The 10,781-nt window shown below is 60.3% G+C and overlaps 1 protein-coding gene across 1 annotated transcript; it reads right to left on the bottom strand.

Moving 5' to 3' along the window:
• Positions 1 to 282: 282 nt before the first annotated feature.
• LOC136301615 (vasoactive intestinal polypeptide receptor 1-like) lies at positions 283 to 9,836 on the bottom strand. The gene is made up of 13 exons (XM_066204742.1): positions 9,768 to 9,836; positions 7,843 to 7,957; positions 4,918 to 5,025; positions 4,007 to 4,116; positions 3,722 to 3,819; positions 3,161 to 3,293; positions 2,304 to 2,457; positions 1,747 to 1,807; positions 1,415 to 1,481; positions 1,218 to 1,309; positions 892 to 1,021; positions 584 to 625; positions 283 to 403 (listed from the first exon to the last, which is right to left on the bottom strand). Exons 1-13 carry the CDS (start codon positions 9,834 to 9,836, stop codon positions 311 to 313), a joined length of 1,272 nt encoding a protein of 423 aa, XP_066060839.1. The 3' UTR covers positions 283 to 310.
• Between the last annotated feature and the right edge of the window lie 945 nt (positions 9,837 to 10,781).

Genomic DNA, 10,781 nt, shown 5'->3' with positions numbered 1-10,781 from the left:
ACCACCAGCTGTCCTTTGGCAAAGGAGTTTTGCATTTCCTTCCCAGTTTCAGGCAGAAAAGTGGAGATCTTCCCTTCCCTTTGCCTGACACTCTGCCCTGAAGCAGTGAGAGCTGCGGGGGTGAGGTGCCAGCACAGGGTACAAGATCCACCAGCACTGAGCAGGCAGAGCCTCTCCCATTGTTGTTCTCACCACCCTCTGAGGGTGTTAGATCCAGAACCTCCAAAATCGGGGTGGGGTGGGTCTTTCTGGGACCTCAGCCATGGAGCTGCTCCTCCAGCAGCAGCACTTCCCTAGAATGCTGTCCTGCTCACGCTGTGAAGTCCTGGGTGGCCAGGTTGAAGACGTTGCTCTCCATGGACCTTTGCCACTTGCCCCAGTTCCTCCTGATCTCAGTCTGGACCTGCACCAACACCACGGGCAGTGCTGGCACCCAGGGACACCAGGCAGCACCCCAGGGAGGGGACTGGGGGGGCAGGGGGTGGAGGAACTGTCCCTGTGCCCACGTGTGGCTTTGGGACACTCTTGGGGTGGCCCTGTGCCCACTGTGGTGCCCAGGGTCAGGGTGGGGACACACACTCACCTCCCCATTGAGGAAACAGTAGAGCAGAGCCACCAGGAAGCCCTGGAGAGGACAGGAAGAGCAATTTTCACCCAGAGGAAGGGGCTGGACCCCTCTGTGCTCATCTTCTCCCTGGCTTTCCCTCCTCCCACTCCTCTGACCCACCGCAGGGCAGAGGAAATCTGTGCCAGGTTCTCCAGGCCCAACTCTTGTGGCCTGCTCCAGGTGTTTGGGGCCACCCTCTCTCAAAAGAGGCCAAAGCCCCACCTCCCAGGGGCTCCTGGTGGGATTTGGGGTGGGCCCACGGGGACTTTCCCTGCCCATCTCACCTGGTAGGAGCCGAGCACCAGCTCGAAGTAGAGCCGGGCATCCACACCCACGTGCCTGGGGAAGAGCGCGAACACCACGTAGTGCACCCCAAAGAGGGGGATGAGGAGCAGTGTGGACTTGGTCAACCTCCTGTGGAGAGCGACAGAGGTCTGGGTGCTCCTGCTGCCCCACGAGACCTCCCCAAAATCTTGGTCTTAACCCCAAGTAAGTTCTCTGTGAAAGGCAGGTCTTGGAGGCTCCAAGGTTGTCCTCTGTGCTCCTCCAAGGAAGATCCCTCTGCCCTGGGACCCCAGACCCCAGGGCTGGCACAGCCCTGTCCCCTTACATGTACTGCTGCTTGTGGGTTTTGCTGAGGTCTGGGCATCGGATCTTCTGTGCCAACATCCTGGTGACGTTGAGGAAGATGAGGAAGTTCACCTGTCCCAGGAAGCCACGTCTCAGGCTCTGCGCAGCCCCTGGCTGGGTGCCCAGGCCGTGTGGGAGCCCTGGCTCTGGGGCGGGACTCTCAGGGAACACACTCACAAATATGGCCAGGAGGATGGGAGCCTTGATCACCCACCAGTACAGGCTGGAGTAGTCATCCCAGCACCTACGGGACGGGAGAGGTGGCTGTGGCACCCACTGGCACCTGTGTGTCCCTGCTGACCCCCTGCCATTTCTTTGGCCCAGCCCCCTGACCTCTTCGCACCCCTCTTGCCACGGGACCCACCAGAAAACAGAAATGACATTTAAATAAAGTGCTGGCCCAGTCCTCCCCTCCTGAGCATCCCATGTCACAGGTTCATTTCCCAGGACTTGGACGGGGGCACGTGGCTGAGGTGGCCTGGAGAAGGCCAAGGGACAGCTGCTCTTACCCGTGGTTGTCGTACCGGAGCCTGGTGAGCACCCACACCCCAACTGTGACCATGGGGACACCTGCCAGGACAGCACACAGCCACAGATGGTCCCTGCAGTGCTCTGGGAAGCCCCTGTGCCACCCCTCTGTCCCTTGTCCCGAGAAACATGTGTCCAGCTCAGTTCTGGATATGGCAGGAAGGTGACAACCCTCCCACCTTCTCCGGGAGAAGGAAATGGTGCCCACTGATGGTGCTGTGTCTGTGTCACCTCCTGGCTACCACCCAGCCCCCGTGCCCTGACATCACACCCAGGCACCTGGGCTGGGTGTTCCCAGCCCCAGGAGGGTGTGGGAAGAAGGGAAGACCCGTTCTGGGCCAGGCCATGCTTGCCCAGCAGCTCTAGAGTCTGGGAGGAGCAGGTGGGTGCCCACCAAAGCCACGCAGGAGATGTTGGGGTGGGGACCTGCTGGGAGCAGCCCTGGGGACCTCTGGGCAGGTGTGTCTCAGATCAGGCCATTCCCAGGTGGTTCCTGCCCGTGGATGTGCAGGGATGTCCGGGACATCCCCAGGCTCACCCCAGCCGATGAGGATGTAGCCCCAGGTGTAGCTCCTGTCACAGGTGAAGGTGAGCAGCAGCAGCGTCTGCAGGTACAGCCCCTCCACCAGCAGCCAGTAGAAGTTGGCCAGCACTGAGTACTGGAAGAAGGTGATGGCTGCTTTGCAGGTCACCTGCCAGGGGAGGACGGGGGCTGGTCAGAGTGCACCACACCCTGTCCTGGGGGCACTGGAGGTTGTCACCCCCAGCTCGGGGTGCATCAGACCCTGTCCTGGGGACACGGGGGATTATCACCCTCCCTGTCCACCCTCTTGAGGACACCTGTGATGACCTCTCAGTGATGACCTCGCAGTGCAGCCCCAGGGACTCTGCCCCGGACCCTCGTGTCACCTGCACCAGGTTCTGCTGTGCCTGTGGCCCACGGGCAGGTGACCACAGGCTGGTTTCGTAGGACCTTTAAAAACCCTCTGGTTGTGTCCATGGTGTTCTCAGTGTTGTTATCTTCATTCAGGGATTCCTGTTTTGATTGAAAACCTCAAATCTGAGCGGTACCTGGTGCTGGTGGGGCTGTGCTGAGCTTTAGCCCCACTGGGGCCACCACTGGGGCCACCACTGGGGCCACCACTGGGGCCACCACTGGGGACACTCAGCCTGAGGCCAGCAGCAGCTTTGAGGACAGAACTTGTTCTCTGCACAGAGGGAAATGCAGAAGTGCTGAACCCCCCCCAGGGTCACTCATGACAGAATTTCCTCCATCTCACAGCCTCTCTCTCTCCTCTTTGCAGTGACAGGTCCACCCCAGGTCCCACCAACCCCTTCCCAATGAGCCCCTGTTGCTCTTCCTGCCCCATTCCCAGGCTGTGGTTTGGGATTTACCGTGGACATTGTGCAGTGGTCGATGGACTCGTCCGAGAAGAGGACGCTGTCCTTGATGAACACGGCGGTGCCCCGCAGGATGAAGGAGGTGAAGAAGTGGATGTGGATGGAATTCCTGGTGCAGTGCAGCTTCCTGCAGGAGGGAGAGATGGGCTGGGCCCGAGCAGGGCAGAGAAGGTGTTTTGGTGTCCCCTTCCCTGGCTGGAGCCCAGCCCAGGGATCACTGCTGGTGATAGTCACAGAGCCATGGAGAAGCTTTCCTGCTCTAAAACCAGGAAGGGCAGGGTTGTGCTGTCCTTGGGGCTGCTCCGGGACAAGGGAACTTCCCAGAAACCTCTGGAGAGCCCAAATCTGAGGGACAAGGAGATCTGCAAAGCCAGAACTCAAGAGGGCCTCCAGGGAAGGATGATGCCCCCATTCCTCTCCTGTCTTCCCAGTTTTCCTGTTGGCAGGGATGGGTCCTGGCTGCTCCAGGAGGGGACAGGCTGAGGACAGCCATCCCTGCTGGCATTTATGCCATGTCCCTCCAGCCCAAGCAGCTGGAGCAGCACCCAGCCCTACCTGAAGCAGGAGAAGATGCCGATGGCCAAGAGCAGCGCTGCCATTGACGTGGAGTAGCCGCAGGTGTAGAGCACCTTCATGGTGACAAAGTGGCCTCTCTGGAAGGGACAGCACCCGCAGAGTGAGGGGACGTGGACTGGGAGTGCTGGTGTGGGACAAGCAGGGACAGCCTCTCCCCAAGGACGGGGTAACCCCAGGAGCAGCCCCGTGGTTCTTTGCCCGGCGGGCAGCGTGGGGAAGGGGGACATGGGGACAGCTCCCCACAGCCCTGGGGGTCCCACGTGCCTTGGCCTCAGTGTCGTTGTTGCTGCCAAGCGTCTCCAGCTGGCAGGCGCTGTGGTAGGGGGGGCTGGGGAGGCTCCAGCCCCGCTCGGTGCAGTTCCTCTGGATCAGCCCTGCAGGACAAGGAGGGACATCAGCGGAGCCACGGGTGTCACCTCTGATGGCACCCCCAAAACGCCCGGCCTGGGACAGACCTGAGTGTCCTGGCTGTCCCATTCCTCCCAGATCCCACTGCTCCTTCTGGATCCCCTCACTGCCCCTTCCCTCCCCCATCCCTTCTGGATCCCATCTCCCCCTCTGGCCCCGTGCCTGGAGCTGCCAGGAAAACTTTGGGCAGGTTGTGAAAACAAGCACAGACCCCTCCAGCGGACATGAAATGGGAATTAAGGCTATACGAGACTTCTTTCATCCTGTAAGGGCTCCATCGAGTCTCTCCTGAGCTATTCCTGCCCCAAAGGAAACGTTTCCCAACCTTTTCCAAATTGCTCCTGTCTGAGGAAGCACTCGGGGACTGTGGAAGTGCTGGGATGCTCCGGGTGGGAGCTCTCCTTCCCAACACTCCGACGGGGATGGAGACAGCTCAGGAGCATTGGGATGGTGTGTGGGAAAGGAGGGCACCGAGCAGCAAGGGCACTGTCCTGGTGTCACCAGGATGGAGGATGAGGTCCCCAAGTGCTCCACCCACAGAGGGATGGAAGGATTTCCCCAGGTGCTCAGCTCGGGATGTGTCCTGCTGTGGCAGCTCCCCAAATCTCCGCTTTCCCTGTCCCCTGCTTGGGCGGCAATTTACACCCAGGACATTCGTTTTGGAGAGGCAGGAGCTGTGGGGTCAGGGGGAAGGTCTGGGGTGGCACAGGAGGCCCTGGCAGAGTGGGTGGGTCCCATGGGACGAGCGATCCCCGCTGGACTCAGACCTTTGGACTTCTTGAAGACGTTCAGGATGTCGGGACAGGCGACAGCTCGGGACTGGCCAAGGGGCAGGGCGGGCCAGCAGCTCACCCCGTCCCACTCCGTCGGGCAGCCTGGGGAGGGAGGGACGGTGGTGACACCAGGAGGGGACGTGCGGGTGACACCGCAGCCCCCTGCGGGTGACACGGCTCCGCGGCCGCCGCTGTCCCCCCGGGCCGTGCCCCGCAGGAACCGGGAGCCTCCTGGCTCTGGTCCTGGGAACATCCTCTCCTGGCCCTGGGATCCTCTTTTAGGACCTGGGAGTTCCTGGGGCTGCATCAGACCGACCTCCTGCGGGAATACCATGGGTGTGGGATGGGCTGGGATCTACCCATGGCTCCTAAAATAATCCAGATTTCTGCTGGATTTTTGTGCCTGGAGGCTCAGCTCGGGATGTGTCCCAAGGACAGGAGGAAGTCATGCAAGGCTTGCTGCGAGTGGTCAGCTTAAACAACTTTTGCTTCCCTAGCCAGCACAGAATTTCTGTTTAAATCGCTCCAATTTTCCTGGGAATGAGCATGGCCAGGCAGATTCAGGGCCTGGAGGAGTTTGTGATGCAGCGGCCCAGGATGGGACAAGGACATCCCATTCCAGGCCAGCTTCTGTCCCAGCACAGCTCCATCATTAACCATGCAGATCCACATTATTCACCCGGAGCCACGTCCATTCCCAGACAGGGAATGTGGAATTGGACAAATCCGATGAGTTTCCTCTGATTTCAGCCTGGAGCTGTCAGCCCAGGCAGGGAGGGATTTGCATCCACAATGCCAAAGTGAGGCTTGATTTTTGCTCTGGAAAATCAGGGAAGTGAGCACAGGATTGGGATCATCACTGAGAGCTGTCACTTCATTTCTTGGGGTCTTGAAAGCAGGGAATCATGGAATGGTTTGGGATGGAAGGGACCTTAAAGTCCACCCATTCCCACCCCTGCCATGGCAGGGACACCTCCCACTGTCCCAGGCTGCTCCAAGCCCCAGTGTCCAACCTGGCCTTGGGCACTGCCAGGGATCCAGGGGCAGCCACAGCTGCTCTGGGCACCCCGTGCCAGGGCCTGCCCACCCTCCCAGGGAACAATTCCTGCCCAATCTCCCATCCAGCCCTGCCCTCTGGCAGTGGGAAGCCATTCCCCGTGTCCTGTCCCTCCATCCCTTGTCCCCAGTCCCTCTCCCGCTCTCCTGGAGCCCCTTTAGGCCCTGCCAGGGGCTCTGAGCTCTCCCTGGAGCTTCTCCTCTCCAGGTGAGCACCTCCACCTCTCCCAGCCTGACTCCAAAGGAGCCTTTGGAGCATCTGCAGGGCCTCCTGTGGAATTTGGAGCCCCCACAGTCCAGAGGATGCCACAGAAATGGTGCAAGGAATAGAAGAGCTCTGCCATGAGGAAAGGCTGGGAGAGCTGGGGGTGCTCACCTGGAGAGGAGAAGCTCCAGGGAGAGCTCAGAGCCCCTGGCAGGGCCTAAAGGGGCTCCAGGAGAGCTGGAGAGGGACTGGGGACAAGGGATGGAGGGACAGGACACAGGGAATGGCTTCCCACTGCCAGAGGGCAGGGCTGGATGGAGATTGGGAGGAATAAGGAGATCCCAGAGTCCTTCCACCCTGTCCATGGGATCTGAGCCAGTCACACTCCCCATGCAGGCACAAGCAGGGAGAGGGATGAAGGCAGCTCAGGTGGACGGGGGGCAGCAGGAACCCCAGGATTAATCCAGATTTTAATTATGCATTCCCGCTTCTCGGATATTTTCCTGCAGTGATAGTCCTTCCCCTTGGCTGGCAGAATTCAGGTTGCAAAATGGACCTTTTCCAATCAATTTGGCTTTTCCCTGCTAAGCTGAAGGATAAATTACTTTTCTGCAGAGTTACTTAAGCAATTATGCACCTTCATATGCATTTATTGCTTAATTTTTCCAGAGCTATGAGATGAAACCCCTGGAATGACGCATTCCTTATTCTCCCGGGGACAGTTTTTGCCCAGGATTTGGGCCATTCCACTTTAGGATGGCAACTGAGATGCAATTTTAAAAAGGATGTCCAAAAGCAGCACTTGAAAATTGGTTTTTCAACCAAATAATTTGTTTAAAATCCCAGATATGGGAAAATTGAGTTCTTAAAAAAAAATGTTTGGAGTAAAATTTACTGAATTAGGAAGAGGAGCAGATGTGAGAAGGTGACACCACAGAGTGACCCCAGTGCCAGTGGCCACAGCCCTGCCATTGGTGCAGGGGGATCGAGGGGGCTCTGCCAGGGGCATGGACCCATCCAGCACTGCCACATTCCATGAATCCCACCCTGTGGGGATGAGAAGGATCCAGGGAAACCTCAGAGCCCCTTCCAAGGCCTGAAGGGGCCCCAGGAGAGCTGGAGAGGGACAAGGGATGGAGGGACAGGACACAGGGAATGGCTTCCCACTGCCAGAGGGCAGGGCTGGATGGGAGATTGGGCAGGAATTGTTCCCTGGGAGGGTGGGCAGGCCCTGGCACAGGGTGCCCAGAGCAGCTGTGGCTGCCCCTGGATCCCTGGCAGTGCCCAAGGCCAGGCTGGACAGGGCTTGGAGCAGCCTGGGACAGTGGGAGGTGTCCCTGCCATGGCAGGGGTGGCACTGGGTGGGCTGTAAGGCCCGTCCCAACCCCAGCCACTGGGATTCTGTAAATCCACCAGCACTGAGTTCCCTCTGTTGTTTGTGTTCCTCAATCCCCTCTATCCCATTCCAACAGCATTTTTTGGGCTCTCCAGGGATTCTCCTTGACCTTTGCCTTGGTGCTGCTCTCCATTTCCCTGGAAATCCCTCCTTTTCCATATCCATGCGCACTCTGCAATCCCCTGCCATGGGTCACCCTCCAAGGAGCCCTCAGGAATTCCTCCCCTGCTCCCATGGGAGCTGATCCCAGGTTCAGCCTCACCTTCCTGCCCGGGGAGTGCCGGGGTTTGGCTCTCACTCTGGATCCTCTCCAGACATTCCACTTCTCGCTCCTGGAAGTGGAGGACGATGGAGCAGTCGGGGTGAGTCCCTCGCACCTTGGGAGAGGGGGGATAGGGCAGGCAGGAGAGTCACAGAATTGCAGAATTGGGTTCATGGAATTGTGGAAATGGAATCAGGGAGTCGGGTTGGAAGGGACCACAAAGCCCATCCTGTTCCTTCCAATCCCAGTGGGATGTGGGCACAGCAAACCACACATTCCCAGCTCTGGGGTTTGTCAGCACAGGGGATGGAACACTGGGGGGAATGTCCAGATCCCAAAAATGCGAGAGATGGGGTGGCTCAGTGTGCAGGAATTGGACTGTCTGGGAATCCCTGCTTTGGGATTTGCCTCCCCAGCTCAGCTGGAGAACCAGGAGACTGAATCTGAACGGTGAGCAGGCCAGAAACTTTGCCTGTCCATTCCCATGTATCCCTGCCCACTCCCAGACATTCATGTCCATCCCCAACTATCTGTGCCTATTCCCAAGAATCCATACCTGTTGTCAATTACCCATCCATGTCCATTCCCACATATCTTCCCATTCCCAAGCATCCCTGCAGCATCTGGATTCAGGGCTGGCTGGGACAGGGGTCTGGGGCCAAGGCCTGGGCTTGGGTTGCCGATTGTTTTAGGTGAGGGGGCCAGAGGTGTAAAAACTGGAGAAACGGAGGGATGAGGGTGGATCCGTGAATTTCCCAACAGAGGGAAGTGTGGGGCATTGGAGCATCCCCTGGCCCCCATGCAGCCATGCAGCCCCTCCTCAGGGTCCCTTCACCTCCCCCAGGAGATTTTGTTTTCTTTTCCTGCTGAACACAAGATTTTAAGGGAATTTCCAGCCTGGAAAAGGCCGGAATGGGGATGGTTCTGGGCACAGCACTGGGAAGGACCAGGAATTCTCCTCCTCCGTCCTGCCAGTAATGAAGGACATGGACGGGACAGAGGGGTTTTTCTCAGCCCGTTTTAGCTGCAGAGCTGCTGAGTTTGATTTGTTATTTCTGGCAGCAGGGCCAGGATGCTGGACCAGGAACAGGGAATGTGCAGGGCCCCCTTACGAGCTCCCTGCAGGGCAGGGAATTCCTGCTGTGCCTCAGTTTCCCCCCCGGGAAGAGGCCTGATGCCATCACTCTCTAAAACCCTCCAAGCCTCCAGTGCTCTCACAGCCCAGCTTCCCTTCCCTTCCCTTCCCTTCCCTTCCCTTCCCTTCCCTTCCCTTCCCTTCCCTTCCCTTCCCTTCCCAGCCCATTCCCTTCCCTTCCCAGCCCATTCCCCGGAGCAGCCTGTCCAGGTCAGGGGTGTTTCACTCACTCCGGCAGCACAACCACCCCCCGTTCCCGCCATTCCTGCAGGGATTTGGTGCCAGCCATTCCCATGGCTCTGTCCTGGGATGGGGCTCACCCACCGTTGTCCTTGTCCCCTGCACCGCCAGCCATCCCTGTGCCTGTGGATGCTCCCCAGGGAGTTCAGGGCTCCTCCAAGGGGTGTAGGACACTGGGCTATGTGGGATGGAGGATCCGTTCCCAAGGGACCATCCCCAGGACCTGAACCCGCGGGACCTGACCCCACGGGGGCTCCCTGAGCGCTGCCCAGTCCTGCGGGCTGCCAGCACCACCCTTGTCACCATATTGTCCCCAGGAGCTGTGGGAAAGTCCCCAAGGGGAGCCCGCAGGTCATCCCCCGGGTCAGGAACATTACAGGTGGGGATGGGATGGGATGGGATGGGATGGGATGGGATGGGATGGGATGGGATGGGATGGGATGGGATGGGCAGGAGGACCCTTCACTGCTCCCGGGCCCTGGGGTGGCTGCCCTGGGGCCACTGCCAGTGCCCCCCACCCTGTCCCCGCGTTGTCCCCAGGGCCACTCACCTGAAGCGTGGGGAGGAGCAGCAGGAGCAGCAGCGAGCGGAGCTGGGGCGGCTGGCAGGGACCCCCCATGGCAGCACCCAGGGAAGTCCCGGTTCTGTCCCCGAGGGGTTGGGGACACCCTAGCTCCTCCTTCACGAGCCGGGGCTCCGGGGGTGCCCCAGCACCTTCCTGCCCTCTCCCCTCCGCCCTTCCCAGCCCCGTGTCCCTCAGGACCCTTCCCTGCCGCGGGTCTCGGCGCCGCCCGGGTGTCCCTGGCCCCGTGGCCGTGTCCCCGGCGGCGCTCGGCTCCGTCTCTCCGCGAGCCTGGATGTCACCGCTCCGGGATGTGGGAGCTGGAGGCTCCTCCCTCCGCTCCCCCTGCCCACGCCGGGGTTGGATGGAGCAGCTCGGGAGGGACCCCCCGGCTGGCGCTGTCCCCCAGCAGCCCCCGGCCCCTCGGGGCCCCCCAGGCGGGGACACCGAGCCCTCCCCGGCTCCTTGGGTGCCGCCGAGCTGGAAAACCGCTGGAGAAAGGCTGTGGGAACCGGGGGTGCGGCCGGGCTGAGGTGCAGGGCTCCAAGGGTCACAGCCGTGCGCACGGCGGGGACACGGACGCTCCAGCCCTGCCGCAGCGCCGCTCTGCCGGCCCCGGGGTGACCGCAGTGCTGCTGTCCCTGTCCCTGCCCTGTCCCCTGCCTGCCCCATCCTGCCTCTCCTCCCTGGGACACCCCCGAACCCCGCTCCGATATTCCCAGAAAATCCTGGGCTGGGCTCTGGGTGTGTGACAGCCCCACGGCCTCTGCAAATTGACCCCAACCCTGCCCAGCCCTGCGCTTGGGGCCGCGACTCGGGTGTTTCCGTGTGTGCCAGGTGTTGTCACCTCCGTGCCAGAGCAGAGCAGGGAAGATTTTGGGGAACGCCAGGAACAACCTGGGGTGGACACAGAGCAGGGAACACCTGGAGCTACATTCCTGGATCTCCCCCAGAGATGGGGCTGCACTTGGATCCAGACCCTGGATCACCTGGGCTCTTCTT

The sequence above is a fragment of the Chamaea fasciata genome, unplaced genomic scaffold, assembly GCF_029207755.1.
Source record: "Chamaea fasciata isolate MVZ Bird 193981 ecotype frontalis unplaced genomic scaffold, bChaFas1.0.hap1 SCAF_27, whole genome shotgun sequence".
In the NCBI taxonomy this organism is placed as follows: domain Eukaryota; kingdom Metazoa; phylum Chordata; class Aves; order Passeriformes; family Sylviidae; genus Chamaea; species Chamaea fasciata.
Note: the sequence above shows the minus strand (reverse complement) of the source record. Positions and strands in the feature narration are given on the sequence as shown.

Bases quoted from the DNA above. Each gene is read 5' to 3' on its own strand.
- LOC136301615 (XM_066204742.1), bottom strand. From the start codon at position 9,836: ATGGGGGGTCCCTGCCAGCCGCCCCAGCTCCGCTCGCTGCTGCTCCTG. The intron at 1,310-1,414 runs GTGAGTGTGTTC...TTCCTGGGACAG, and splicing joins CCATCCTCCTGGCCATATTT to GTGAACTTCCTCATCTTCCT. The intron at 626-891 runs GTGAGATGGGCA...TGTCCTCTCCAG, and splicing joins TGGTGCTCGGCTCCTACCAG to GGCTTCCTGGTGGCTCTGCT.